Source organism: Aethina tumida, chromosome 6 (assembly GCF_024364675.1).
Source record: "Aethina tumida isolate Nest 87 chromosome 6, icAetTumi1.1, whole genome shotgun sequence".
In the NCBI taxonomy this organism is placed as follows: Eukaryota; Metazoa; Arthropoda; class Insecta; order Coleoptera; family Nitidulidae; genus Aethina; species Aethina tumida.
This window is the reverse complement of record NC_065440.1, coordinates 5492498-5508810: the sequence shown is the minus strand read 5'-3', so window position 1 is coordinate 5508810 and position 16313 is coordinate 5492498. Positions and strand designations below refer to the sequence as shown.

Genomic DNA, 16313 nt, shown 5'->3' with positions numbered 1-16313 from the left:
CTGAATTCTACGCAATTTGTCGGTAAGAATCTAATCCAACACTCAGTTTTTAAGTCAGTAGAATCCACTTTATCACATTCTTTACATGTATATTACTCATCCAGATGTGTAGAACGTAAATCATACAATTTTATATATAGATTGTTCTAGTTCATACTTCTAGTAAGAAAATCTGAATATTTAATGAGAGGTGTAATTTTTTATTTTTTGTATTGTGATTAAGAAATTTCAATTAAACTGAATGTTTTTAAGCAGACTAAAAATGATTCCCTAATGCAATTCAAACTACAAGTTAATTTACTTGAGGTTTGTGTGCATTTATTTTTCTATTTTTATATATGTTCGACTGATTACAATTCACATATGTACAGTCAGCGACAGATCTGTAGTTACACCCTGAAGGCTGTATTCGTTTGCAGTGAGTCTGCGGTAGTTGAAGGAAGAGTAATAGAAACTGTACAAGTGTTTAAATGCGACAATAGTAAATAAATGTTTTCAGATGTATTGTTGCAATAATAGACATTATTATTAAATATACTAATATGTTCACATTATGCATTTTAAATCGGATATTAATGTAATTTTACTTAATTATGATATAATATGTTGGCACTTAAGAATTATATTCATATCGTACGAAAGTACTACAGTTTTTTACTATATCGCATTCGTTTCGTTAGAAGTTTAAAAATAAGAATATATTTCACAAAAACAGCACTCTAAACAATAAATGTCTATTAATATGAATAAATTATATAATTATTCTATAAATATTCTTAAAGAAATTCACTTTTTAATTAATGATATACAAAAATAAAAAAATAAATAATTATATTAAAATAATTAAGAATTATATGTAGTCCACCGATGATATTTGATAATTTTAATATTATTGTCATATAAATGGAAGGAAAAATACTTTTCTATATTTTTTTTTGTTTATTAATCGCATCAACCACTTAAGAGTTATTAGCGAATATGTATATACAGTTTACATTATATTTTATTATACATTTGTATATTATTTAACTTAAGTTTCATACATTATATTGAAAATAATATATTCTTCTATGTAATTTTAACGTTACACATTTGGTACTTGTAATCTAATTACATCATATGACATGCGAATAAATTTTTATTAATAATACGATCCATTTTGACATGCGAATAAATTTTTATTAATAATACGATCCATTTTGTCTTCAATTCGTACAATGGGACCAGTACCAGATACCGAAAAACATCCCACGTTTCTACCACGATGTTTAACTGTTGGTTTTTAATACTTAATATTGTTTCTCGTTTCAAACTAGTCTCCTTAGATATTGCCTGCTGTTCAAACAAGTTATATTTAGTTTCATAGTACAATAGTAAAATGTTTCGATATTTGAATACAGCAATTTAGGAGTGGTATTTCTTTGGAAGGCTTTGTCGAGCTTTCAGCGATGAAATAAGTAGTTACTGAAGAACGATGCGATTGCCTAAATCATTGTCACGAGTCAGCATAGTATTAGTTGTATCGTTTCAGTATTTTAGAATCGGGTTTCAGGCCGTTCAGCTTCATAATCGCCGTTTTATATTACAAAAAGTACATTACATTTATATAAATTTAAACAAATATTTGGTAAGCAAATACACTATTTTTTTCTATATAAACAATTTATTAATTGGATCATATAATCATGTAGGCATGGTACATTTTTCTAAATTAAATTTATTTAAAAAATTATATAAAATAATAAATCTATAAAATTTAATTCACACGGTACGTCTTTTAACCGAATTTAGATTTTATCCCATCAAAAATAGAAATTATCATAGATTTTGACATACTACGATAATTGTAGATATAGACATTTACAATGATTATTTCCATCATTTTACCCATATATACACACTGAAGGTTTCAGTGTTTAACGAAAACTGAATTTCTTGTAAATATTCAATTTTAGTTTTGTCAAAAACGTAAATGCAAATAAAATTGAAATACACTACCTGATAAAAATGTTGACCACTTTCTAAACATTATTTGAATTACTATTTCATAATACAGTATATTGTAATACAGTTAGATTGGTTATTGTTTAGAATTTTTAATTAATCAAGATCAACAAAATAACCAATTTCTTAAAATTATTCCATGCTTTTGACAACTACTGTATATGCTGAAAAATTGAACATCCGATATCATTTAAAATATTTTTGCATTTTTAGTAATCTTCTACTCTTTCTTTTCAATTAAAATAGTTCATTATTGTAAATTCTTATGGCTATTATTTTAATATCACGTTGTAGAATTAATATTTTTAATTCGTTACTGAATTTTGATTTAATATCAATAATTAAATTTTTGTATATTTTCAATAAAAAATATTGCAAATACATATAATTTTTAAGTGTAAATGAATATCTTTTACAATTAAAAATGTATTAAATACTTATTACAGCTAGATTTGTGTAGAGAGGTTTATATATTTTAATTTTAAGAGCTATTCAAAGTAAGATGCACATAACTGATCAAACCATAGACAATATATCAAACTGTCTCAACATGCATGCATGTTGTGAAAACCTTAATTTATTTAAATAGTGAAACAAACATTTTAATAATTTATTTTTGTCATTTATATTAATTAAAAGAGTTCTATTGAGATTGATTATAGATGATTGATTGGTTAAATATAGAGAACAGTATTACAGTTTATCAATTATATAATACTCTTACTATGACAACCATGGTGGGACAAAATTTTAACTGCATAAAAGTAGTAAAAGGAAATGTTTGAAAACAATTGATTTTATTTTTAAAATATTAGTCTTGTTTATTAATAATTAATAACATTGAAATACCTAAATTTTGCACCTATTTATTATTGTCGTAATATATAATATTTAGGGTTAATTTATTTGTGTTAACTTGGTTGCAAACCCTTACGTTTAAGTCCACACTTTAAAGTTTAGACATAATTTCGATAATAATTAACTATAAATTTATTGTGGTAACTGTATCCACCCTTAAAGAAATAATATGCGACAATTTCTTTTACATTAAACGACACTCCACTAATCATAAAAACTAAAGAATAATCTGTTTTTTTAGAAGTTGTACTTAGATGACCACAATCTTCGAAACTACAAAATTCTAGTTTTTTAACATAAAACTGTATTCCAGAACTTTGTCAAATAATAGGCAACGATTTTTATCATTTAATTCACTTGAAACGAAGTTTTCAAAGTTTAAAATATAATTTATTAATACCAGATTCAAATTCAATTTTACAAAGAAGATTTTTCAGAGTAGTAATCAAAAGTAAAGTAAAAATGTGTTTGCAAGTAACATTATAATATGTCACTTCATTTGTACATTGAAAATGCGATAGTTTTATCACCACGAGATTTTCGTCAGGAAATTCGTAAATGAGAAGTATTAAAATTTCTTGTAACAACTTTCTTTGCCTTCAACGAGCATCAAATCAAATATCAATATTTATATTTTTATCACAGACAAAATTTTCAGTCTGATGATTTGTATTCTGTTATTCTTTTTATTTCAAATATTTTTACATTTCATATTTTTCATTCCAATTATAATATTTTTTCTAATCATTGGAATGGATAATTCTATTATTAAAATTATTTTAATATGAAGGGTAAGAACTAGAAGAAACTTCAGATACTTAACTCAGTAATATTATTAATACTAAGAGAAATAGAAAGAATTGTAAAAATATCTTGAAGAGGTGGAACAAATATAGTCCCCTTGCTTAGAGGAGAACTTTAGTTTTTATAAGAAAAATCTAAAAGTGAAAAATGACAATCACGTTAAAATGTTTTTACAGAACTTTAATCTAAAACTAATATAATTATTATGCTGCTGTACCATGAACTTTATGATTTTTATATACACTGGTGATGTACGTTAATTAGTTATATAAAAAGTCTCTTGCCAGAAAAATATTGTCGCAAACCCAACCACCCCTCCATTTTCTAACCAAAAAAATAGTAAAATATGTTGTCTAACTAAAAACACTAAATATTATCTGTTTATCTCAGAAGTTTTGGAAATTTCTAATACTAGTTTACAAAATGGTAATCGCTCTGTGACATTTGGCGGTTGTACCTTATCGACAATACTGAACGTCTATTATCGGATGTTGCTTTTCATCCCTATTCGCCTGACCCCTTGAAAACCTAAAGAAGTACCAAACCACCGTTCTATAAACTAACCATAACTAAACTTGTCCCTTAGAACGTTGTTGCCATTTTATTACAGATATGTTTTTCCATATATCATTTTATAAAAATGCGAAATATTGTCAATTAGGTTCAGTTCATATGTTATATAAGAGAAAAACTATTTGTTATTGTTATTTTGTTTGTAAGAAATTTCCAATAGTTAATTAAAAATTTTGATTTTTTTGTAATTAAAAAAAAAAATTAACCTAATATCCCGTTACAGCATGTTAACCCAACAACACCAAGATGTCAGAATGGTTTATTTACGGACGTACTAGTCGCGGAAAGAAAACACTGATTTATCAAGGCTATGAATACCTTAGACACCGTAAAACTGCAAGATCTGTTACCCACTGGCGCTGCGTAAAACGAAGGAGCAACAATTGCATGTCGGTCATGCATACGATGGGGTCCGAAATAGTGCAGAACCCGGGCGAACATACATGCAGCGAAACAACGCCGCCAAATCAACTGGACAATTTGGATACACCCACACATTCTTTTGAAAATGAAGAACTTCCAGATGCTATGCCCACTGAACAGCTTGACGGTACCGATCCTACGATTAAACTCCTGGTCCAAGAGGTGTCCCAATCACTACTGAAGAAAAATCTTAGTTTCCAAGAACCTGATAGTTCAGACACAAGTCTGAACAAGTCCGAACCTCAGACATATCTTGAAAAAAACACGTCTACCAAGGAGCCTGAGAGGACACACAAAGGTGTGCGCAGGATTCAGGGGTTGGTTCAAGCACACCTGGAGGAAAATGTGACAAGTGAGCAGTTGTTAACCCCTCCAGTAGAAAATGACTTCAACTCACAACTTGTGCATGATGAGTTAGAAGTAGCTGCTGTAAATATAAAGCAGGAGTTGTTAACACAGCAGACAATAAATCTAGAGTTGGTGGAAGAAGAAGACATAAAGGATAAAGAATTTATTTTACATGACAACAACAGCCAAGATGTGAATTTTCCTCCTACTCATGTGAGTAGTGGAAGAAGGAGAGAGAGCATCGAATCTTTTGATGTGGATGAGTTATTTAACATTCAGTTGACGGTGGCAAAATTAGACCAACAGATAAAGAAGGAGGAACTAAATTTCGTTAGAATGAAGGCAAGAAACGAGGAAGAATGTCACCAATCGAGAATGAAAATCATGTTACATCTATTTAATAACCTTTAATAAATACAAAATAAAATTTTCAAATATATGAGTTTGTATTATTCAAAATTATGCTTGAGAAAACAAGAAAAGGAATTAAAGTAACATAAATAGTCTTATTTTATTTTTTAAATAAAGCGGTGTTGGTGAGACAAGTTAACAAAAAATTATTGATCCAATAAAAACAATCATCAATCATATTATCATCTGATGAGTAATAGAATAACGTTCATTGTAGTATATAGAATAACTACTTACAATATATTAACATTAACAGATATGTATTGTATTTTAAACATGACTGCACGTTTAAAAATGTAATAAACTCCCTATATCCTCTTACAGCAAATTAACCCAATAATATTTATCTGAGTTGTTTAACTAAAGACTTCTAGTGGCTGAAACAAAACACTGATTTGTCAATGTTCTGGTTATGGTTTGTAACTTGATTTCTATAGATGTTAAATTTCTAAAACCAAAGACTTTTTCTAAGACTCGTTTCATCAAACAAGATACCGATGATATCCGACTATACAATTTTCATTTATTAATTAATTTCAATAACTTTTACTTTCGTTGAAGAGGTCTTCTCCAACCAATGTTTTATATCAATATAATACTCATATTTCACACCAAACTGAAATATTAACTAATTTTACTCACTGTTTTACTGTTCTTAAATTTATAAACTTTAAATTAATTAAAATGTAGATTAAAACAGCCCAATTATATTAACAAACTAGCTGTACTCGCGACTTCGTCCGATAGCATGCTGAATACGATCGTTTTCTAGGCGGTGATCTCGAGATTCCAAAGATTCTTGAGCCCTTAACAATAAATGACGCGTTCTATCTAATTGTAATCGTTCATTCCTTTCAGAACTACTCTCATTCGACCTAGGCATGGACATCCGTAATCTGCAATTTATAAGACGACTTTAACTATCTTGTTCAGATTCATTTTCACGTCGCAATCTTTGGCTTTTGGCCTTTCTCATGTTATTAGAGAGATTTGACTTTAGGCATAACTAAATATTAGAAAAAAACAACTATCTACGTTACTAACTAAATAAAATAACCTATAAATAATTTATCAATTTCAATGTAAATCTGAATATTGAACACAAATGTACTTAATTTATAATTATTTATAATTATTACTTAAAGGTAAAAAAGGAAAGCAATAAAAGTATAACAAAACATTTTGAATTAATCGGTGAAATTATAAAAGATAACTATCAATCAAATCAAACTATCAATCAATCGTTGGTGGGAAAAGTGGTGGCATGCGCGTATGCTGCGCGTGGTACTGGACAGTACTGGGATATTGCAACATTACTTTATTTTTCTAAAGTAAAAGAATTTTTTAAAATAAAAGTAGCCTAAGTTATTCCTTATTACATCAGCTACCTGCCAATAAAAGTTCGTCAAAATCGGTCCAGCCATTTCAGAGATTGGCCCGAACAAACAGACAGACAGACAGAGACACAAAAATTGTAAAAAATATTATTTTGGTGTATGTACCGTATTTATATTCATATGCATGTAGTAAAAAACGGTTATTTCAATAGAACAAACAGACACTCCAATTTTATTTATATGTATAGATAAGGAGTAGAAAAAATAAAACAAATAAACACATTAAAGTAATTGATTTAAAATGTAACTTAAACACTTTACAAAAAGGTTAAAACTTGACGAATCTTTGTACAATCGACAAACAATATATAATCTAGTAATAAGAAAAACTAAAGAAGCTTTGATCTTAACAAAAATTTGGTAAAATCTAACAAAATAAATGAATACTAGAGTTTTTATAAATTAGATTTCTAGGAAGGGGATGAAGGAGATGGGATGACTACCTTAAGAAAACAGATAAACAAAACAAATGTTCCTTTTCTATCTTTACCAACATTGTTGTTAAACTAATTGAATTGGTATGACTGAAGGTTGTTCCCAGCCTCCTCTGGATTAATTGATCTTCTTTTAAAATATCTTATTATGATGAAAACTCCTATACGTAGCAGTATAACATATAAGAAGGTGGTTTCGGAGAGGTGTTCATTGTTTCAATACTTTTTGGTTCGATTTATTGGATATTATTTGATAATTTCGTGAATTCCTAAAGTTAATTTGTGGAGGTTTTTCTATATCTGCGATGAGTGGTTGAAAGTTAGTTAAGTTCCCATAATAACGGTTTTCCCAGATAGATATCGTTGAATATTAATGGTTGTTTATTAATGAAATAGCCACAATTGTTCTGGTGTTTAAAAAGGAATGTCCCTTGTATTTTTTTTCGAGACAAATTATCTAAGCAATGTAGTTTAAATATTACTGTGTTCAGAAAAACTACCAGGTACTGGTTTATTTCGTGAATAAACTCCAGAGTTTCTTGCTTCTTTAACTAGGAATAAGGGCAATTGCCAAAACTATTATTTTTCAAAATTACACTATTTACACGTGGTTTGTTTATGTTAGTCATAATGCTTACGGCACAAATATGTTTGGTCACAGATGCTAGAAAGGAGTTTAAAATCGGAAAGTGATTTTAAGATATATTTTGAAGGAGGGATGATAGCTTGAAATTTTAAATTATGGATGTTTTGGCTTATCGATAAAAATGTTAATTAATTAGGGTAATACGATGTGATTCTGTTGAGTTCTTTAATGGAAATTATACTCGGTTGAATAGCATTACAAAAATATAAAGAGTTCCTGAAATATAATCAAAACAATGTTAAATAATTGAATGAGCTTGCTCATACTCTTGCACAAACATCTATTTGTTCTTGGAAACCATTTAATAATGTTTGTATTAAATATATATTTTTGCAATAGATTTTCCATTATGTTGAATATCTTCAACAGTCCTATTGAATGATTTTCTTAACTGATTATTGGTTATTAATTTGATGTAAAACATTTTCTTGATTTTAATTTATGTGATCAAGAATATTTGTTATTTTTCGGTTATCTTCTGCATTCATATTTCCTATAATTTATTTTACAAATTATTAAACTTCTTTTAGTTCGGAGTCTATAAGGTTAAGACAGCCTAAAACTTTAGTGTAGTTTTCGAGTGTGTTTCTGTATTTGGCACTATTTCGGTTTCCTCGTAATAATTCACTAATATACAATAAATAATTTAAAATATATTTTCTTATCGATTGGGGAAAGTTAGCCAGTGGTGGCGGGAGGCCGACGGATCAACTGCAAGCAGATTGGGCTTGTTCTTCCGGGAACCAGTTGACAGGGGGCTGGCATCTTTGTCAGTCCCGTCTTCTGGTTCAACTTCACCCGTGTATGTATATACACGCCCTTTCCCCCATATGTGCTAGCACATATGGTTTCCAATTGGTTATGATCTCCGGATCGGTGCCCGGAGGGGGGTTTACACTTTCCCCTCTCTGTCCCCAAAAAAAGGGAAAGTCAGAAGACAGAAAATTAATTTAATTATATACAAATTAATTTGAGTTTTTAATTATTTCCAATTCTTAAGTATAATTTTTTTTAATTAAACAAAAAATTTCATTGTTTAAAATTTGTAAAATATAAATTAGAGAACATTCAAATACTTTTGTCCACAGTCTAATGACAACACATATACATTCATTTTATTGATTTATATAACGACAAAATTAATAACTATTAGATAATATTTATTTAATTTTCATTAGTTTATTTAGCCAAATCAAGTATTATGTAAGTAACTGGAAACAGCAATTTCTCTTGATGTTTTTGGCCTTTTGTATATAGTTTTTTAATATTTTATAATATTTTTTAGGTGACAGTGACTGAAATGCAGCTTTGTCAATGCTTGACCAGTGATCAGATTATTGAAAGTCGATATATGTATATTTATTTTGTGTCACTCCTAACTTTGGTTGGGAAAAATAAATTTAAGGATAAGACAATAATTTCAAAGGAACATTAAAATTAGTACAAAATATATTCATAATAGTTCAATACATTAAAATTAATAAATTAACTTAAGTTAGTTTAAAATATAGTTAAATATAAAATTAAATTCATTTAAATCATAACAAACTTATAAATAAAAGTGCAATAACCATAATTTTTAATTGTTTCATTAGTTATTCTGGGTATTGATGAATGTACTTAAGGATTTCTTACCATAGTAACTACAATTATTTTTAATTTTTTTTTTTCTGAGTAGCTTGCTTTTCTCTTTTGAGATTATAGATAGTAAACATATCTTAATCTTGATTAATGAATTTTTTTATATACTTATTTTGTAGCGTACTTAAAGAATGAGGTTTCGAATTTCATTTAGATTCTAAATTATTCTCAACAAATTCCAACAGAATCAAGTTAATTTTTGACCATATAAGCATTGTGTGGTCCAGCTTGACGCGCACCATTGAGATTGCCATTATTTAACGTTATTAAATCGGTGCGTGCTATTAAGTAACTGCGTCTTCGCCAAATAAGTTGATATTTTGTAAGTTACAGGGTTGTAAATTATCTTCCCTAAGATCTTGTCGAATAATCAATAATTATTCGAAGACTTCCTACGTCCTCTAACTTCGACTGTAACATTCTTATGGTTGGTTACAAACCGCTGTCTTAAAGTCGAAGATATTGGACAAGAACTGTCTGCCGTGTCTTGGTCTTCTGGTGTCATTACAAGTCTCCAAGTGCATTTGTAAAGTGCATAAAGTTGATATGGTATGAGACACACTAAACCTTTAGGCCATCCTGCTCTAACTCTTCCACCAACAAAAGCATGCTGCGCACACTCGTCACAAGTTAAATTTCTAGTTCTCGGCGTTCCATATTCATTTGTTTACAAATAAAATTGGATTCAAAAATTAATAAAACTAGACACGTATTAATAAAAATTAATGAAATAAATTGATAATTTTATAAAACTAATATTTTTTATAATTACGTAATTTCATATTTATTTTATTTACTTACAGTGATGGCCATAACTATAGTAACTTCTTTTAAAAAAATATTTTTGGTATTTTATTTTTCAGTAGAAAACTTTTTATTTTATCTTCTTTCATCATCTCTGTGAATTTAAATCGATAATTTACTAGCGGTCTTTTACTTGATTTATTTCAAATCTGGTTTAAGGAACTATTCTATTTGGGCACCAAAATCCAACGGGGTCAGAAAATATCTTTTTGGAGGAAAATGCCTAAACGTAAGCAAAATTATCTCTTTTCTGTATGGTAATTTTACAAAACGCAATCCTTCCACAAAAATAACATATAAAATAAGAATATAAATCATAAATATTATATTTAATATAAATCTTTACTAAAACTTAAAAATAAATTACGTGTGTTTTTATTTTTGTTGTAACTTTCATCATAGAACAACAACATAAATAATATTTGGATTTCCTAAAGATTTTTAATTATTAATTAATACAGACACCTTGTATAAATAAATACATATACCTATAATATTTGTCATTGTATTAATCGTTATAGTATTATGTAAATATATATTTACAATAATATCAACAAATGTTTCAAATGATAAAAATGCGTCCAAACAGCAACGCACCAAACAAGAAACAGAACTACCCTGTAGTATTAGAATATAAACTAATATTGTACTTCCTTTTAAATTATATTCCCCCGTAGTTGCAATTTTAATAATGATGTCATGCTTCAGATTTTATACCTTAGTTTGTAGAATTATATTTTATCTTAAGTTCTCTGTTAAATTAGTTTATATATAGGAGACCCTTGCATTTTATAACTACATTCGATTCTCATTTATAACAGCATTCTATTTTATTATATTCTAACAGCGCAATTCATTCACTTAGAACCATCAACAAATCGAACTTTTTTACATATTTGTTCGGAAGCATTAATTATAATTTTCGGCAAATTCTCATTCTTATAATAATTAAAATAAATGTGCAGTTACTGTACTGAAATGTAATACACTTAAAATGGATGTGCTCCAATGTAATGGATTGAATTTTTGTATGTGGTATCTTTCATTATCGACAAAGCAGTTATTTATTTTTATGAATTCTGCTTTAATTTGTTTAATAATTGTCTCGCTATATATGTGCGGCGTTACTTTTCCATCAAAGTACATTACACTATTTTCTATTTACTACACTTTTACGGATAACAGATGGTGCAGTGGACTATACGCTTTCCATATATTTGCCGCTCTGGATTTCATTTTGATCATTTGCCTTTGATTGGTAATACTTCCAATGTGCAAACCACCTACACAATTTCTTTCACAATTTGGAATTGAGTAAGTAATTTTGGTACCACATTTACAAGAGCCTGAAATGCTTTAGTAATTTATAGTAAATTGATAGACAAACGTAGTTTGTAGTTTCTTACATTTATTAAGATATAAAACTGCATAAATGATGAATAAAAAATCTAATTAATGTATCAAATCTTTGAGTTTTTACAGATAATAAGTAATTAACACTTACATTTTATCGTAGCATATGATGAATAATTTAGTCTAGTACGATTAAAAAGAAACCCGTATGAAATATGATGTTCGATTCAAAGATTTGTTGTTAAATGCATTTATCATTCGCCTGGTGTTAGACCGTGATATAACCGATGTCTTTGAAATCTAGATTTATCGAAATTTGCATATGATCTCTTGTCTGTAATACTTTGAAATTCTTTTTGGCCAAAAAGAACGACAACAATGTTGGTACTGCCAACTTGGGTCGAAATTGGTCCTTAAAAAGTTCAAAATTTCAGTAAAAACACTTCGGAATCGACAGAATTAATCGTTTAGTGTCAATGAGAAAAGTGCCAGGACGTAGAAAACCTATAATTAAAAAAAAAACATCCCTTATTTTTTGAGCTACATTTTTCTTCTTTTGACCATTCATGAGCCTATAAAGAGCAAGAAATTCCTGCATGTAAAAATATTTTTATTCGATAATCCCAGTCCTTGAAACCCATAGCTAGATGTAGTTTTATGGTAAAGCTTCACTCCGCACTTTATAAATAAAAAAACGGTTATTGCCTGTAGCAAACGACGGTTTCGGTAACTTTCGCCATTTTTAACCTCACCTCCTCCTTTCTGAACTTTGCCTCCTCTAACAACATGTTTTGTGCTTCCAGTCTAACCCTGGTCTCCTCCAACAATATTTATTTTTATATTTTTAGTTTCCTCCATTTTGAACCAGGCGTTTTCCTCTTTTAGCTTTGCTTCATTTAATCGAGCGAAATTTATCTCCTGAACGTCCTTTTCTTCTTATTCGTTGTTGAGTCAAAATTGTATAATTTTTTCTTTTTTTTAAGGGTTTTCAGAGTTTCAGGAACTGAAAAAAACACTTTATTAAAAACATACTTAAAACAATGAATTTATTAATAAATTAGATGCATGTTTCCTATCGGATGATCCAATACCATTTGTTGTTTCAGAACTCAGTCGGACCATTCGTAATTTGACTTAAAATTATGCCGTCGGAATATGTGGATTGGAAATGTCATAATTCATAATGTGATGCAGGAGATTATCAGTTTCTGGTTGATGTTGCGGAGGTAATGGTGCGGTGGAGACCGCCTTCAGCCATCAGTTCTCTTCTTCTCTGCCAATTCGTACTTTCTTTCTCATTTAATTCTATCTCACAACCTCTTCAATTGAATTGTTGTTCTCTATAAATATTTTATATAATATCAGTTACCAGAGATTTATTCGATTTTAATTATAGTCTGAAATTCCATAGTAAATCAGAAAAATTACCGGCACTAACTACTCACTCACTGTGACATTTCTTAGCACACTGCGTAAAATTCGCTAAGCCTACAGATTTGTTATTCAGTGCAGTGTCCGTTTGTCGAGAAATGGCGGCATATAATCAACAACAAATAATCAATTTTACAATAAATAATAGTTTATCAATAATCAACGACGAATAATCAAATTCTCAATAAATAATGGTTTATTAATAACTCATGATTAATTTTTATTATCACAGCTACTTTTTAGATGTTTCAGTTTTAATGTTTGAAGAAAGTTAAAGTAATATAGTAGATATCACTATGGATGAATGTCATAGAAGCGCTGCTGTATACGATGATAAGTAGAAAAATATACTACAAGATATTTACGTAATTATCGACAAGCCCAAGATTTTTCATATTGCAATTTTGTCAATGCCTCCAAATTTGTCATCAACACGACAATTTTGTATTGTACAGTCACTTTAACTTTCTTTAAATATTATATTATATTGAAAACTGAAATATGTATCTCAAAAACAGCGGTGATAACTAAAAATGATGTTTCTAAATCCTGCAAATAATAAATAAAAATAATAGTTTTAAAAAATATTCAGTTGTGAATTCAGTTGTCATTTTTGAAATTTAAATTTGAGGAACAGTATCTCTCCAGGAGAAAAAAAATATATTTAGATGTTTTTCTTTAACCTATTTTAGACACACCTCATATAATATATTAGGAGAATGTTAAATAAATAATTAATCTTATAATATTATTATTTTTTATACGTTTATTAAATACATAAAAATAATAAATTATATTCACAACCACATAAGCAAATGTTGATCAATGGTAAATACTGGTAGACAGGATTGTAATTTTAGTTAAGACAAGCAGATACACCTTATGAACAACACTACACTTCGGATCAAAACAAACTAATGCAGTACACACTGCAGTACTACTGTGACAACTTAATATTGCCGCCTAATAGTAAACATGAACAGTAAATATCAGTACATTAAAAAGGCTCCTTTTGAGATAGGAACAACATTTTTACATGGTTTTGATGGATTTAAGTGTTTTCCAGATGGAAAAAAAGGTACATTTTGAAAATAATTATAACTAACCTTGTAGATGATGCTGATATTGAAAAATTGAAAAATAATATTAATGCTTTTCAACAGTATGTGGACAAACATAACACTGCATTTAATTTAGATTTTATCGAGGAGAATAAATATTTTATTGTACATTATAAATTTTTAATCAATGATGTAGATTTATCAAAAAAGTAGACTGACTGCAGAACTGACATAAAAAATAGTACTCAGTATTACTTAAATGTAATGGGACTAGCACTTCATCAAAAGTTGATCAAGAAACTTCAAGACACTACTAATAATATAGACGATTGTCTATTGAGATTTCAAAGAAAAAGAATATTCTATAATCAGACCTAGAATTGTAAATTTTGAACCCAGCTTGCAGTTTAAAGATTTAAGAGTGAATTATTATGGTGAATTAATTTAAACCGTAAAGTATCAATTAACTAAATAAGTTATTTTAGGAAAGCTGGTGTCTGTACGTGGTACTGTCATAAAATCAGACAACATTAAAATAATCTGTAGTTACATGAGCTTTCTATCATGTTCTAGTCTTCAGGCAGTTCAACAAACAGATGGCAATTACACACTATCCAGCAAATGTATAACAACAAAATGCAGAGCACAATCAAATTTTATATCCCGACACTCATCAGTATACCGTATCAAAAATGATGAGCGTGTCTACTCGCATATTGAGACGGAACATCAATACCCCTTTGTAAACAAAAAGGAAAGATATACATGCAATTATGTGGGCGGGCCGAACTGACTGGAGGGGATCATTTGGTTTTGCTGCGTTTAGCATGCGGTTCGTCTCCGCAGACGTTGTTTTTAGTATATTTTATTTAATTTTTGGGATACATTTTTATTTTGAAAAAAGTAGTTTATTTTTAGAATACTTATTTTTGTTTTTGATATACCCTCAAAAAATATTTCATTTTACAGATTGAAAATTATACAAAGTTACGGAATTTAAATGGAGCATCCGAAGAACTCTACCTACGCATACGGAGAGTTACTAAATGCATTCGCAAAGATTAATTTACATTGTGCGCCGGCGCGCACCAGCACGGCGCATTGTCTCTGAGAGTAGGGATTCTTACTACCGGGCAAAACTTTTCTCTCTTTGTCGTGCATCCATCTCTTACAACATCCAGACACGAAGAGCATTTTTCGTACGGTATACAAAAACAATCAGCTACCTATCCATAAGGATACAAGAACTGATTGGGACTGAACAGGTAGTTTATTTGTTCAAAATATATAATAATTTAAATAACTTTAATTTACTTAAGGCAGAAAATGGACGAGTACCAAGAATATTGTGTGATTGTGTTTTAATGAAAAATTTAGTCAAAACATGCATACCAGGAGATGATATAACTATAACTAGCATAATAAAAGTGGAAAACCCTGAACAGATTGGAAAATCAAAACAACAATCACTTTTCTTGTTGTACCTACATGCTATTTCTGTAGTCAATAACAAAAATCAAAGTTAAGGCAGTTATGGAGCATCAGAAAAATTACTTTCAACATTAAAGATTATTATGCTATATAAGTAAGAGAAATTGTCTATAATTACTTATTTAAAATGAATTTTAAAAAATATATGATTTAGAGATCATTATTATTACTTCTGGTTTGACGGTGACAACGACGAGAGAAGTGGACGGAGAATATGCTCTAGAAGCTGGTGCTTTGATGTTGGCCGATCACGGTTATTGCTGTATCGACGAATTCGACAAAATACCTTCTCAATACGCGTTAATTATCTTGAAACATTCACTTCATTTAACAGACCTATGATTATAAATTATGTATTACATCTATCATCTAATTCTTACTAAATTAATAGTGTCTGCTTGAAGCCATGGAACAACAGAGTATCAGTATAACCAAGGCAGGCATAGTTTGTAAGTTACCAACAAGAACTACTATTGTAGCGGCAGCCATCCTGCCGGTGGGCACTATGACAAATCAAAAACAATAGCACAGAACTTGAAAATTAGCTCGCCAATGCTTTCGCGATTCGATCTGATCTTCATATTGCTGGATCAACCTAATGAAGTTTACCTTATACATGTTTTAGTACTATTTA

The 16313-nt window shown here is 29.0% G+C and overlaps 1 protein-coding gene and 1 pseudogene across 1 annotated transcript; both read left to right on the top strand.

Annotated features, from left to right (window-relative positions):
• Nucleotides 1–5432, top strand: LOC126265830 (uncharacterized). The gene is made up of 2 exons (XM_049968665.1): nt 1–22; nt 4463–5432. The coding sequence occupies exon 2, from the start codon at nt 4486–4488 to the stop codon at nt 5419–5421; it is 936 nt and encodes a 311-aa protein (XP_049824622.1). The 5' UTR covers nt 1–22; nt 4463–4485; the 3' UTR covers nt 5422–5432.
• A 5486-nt stretch (nt 5433–10918) lies between these two features.
• LOC126265966 (DNA helicase MCM8-like) lies at nt 10919–15773 on the top strand (annotated as a pseudogene).
• The last annotated feature ends 540 nt before the right edge of the window (nt 15774–16313 follow it).

What these genes read in the sequence shown, in the direction of transcription:
- LOC126265830 (XM_049968665.1), top strand. Translation starts at nt 4,486, where the DNA reads ATGTCAGAATGGTTTATTTACGGACGTACTAGTCGCGGAAAGAAAACA.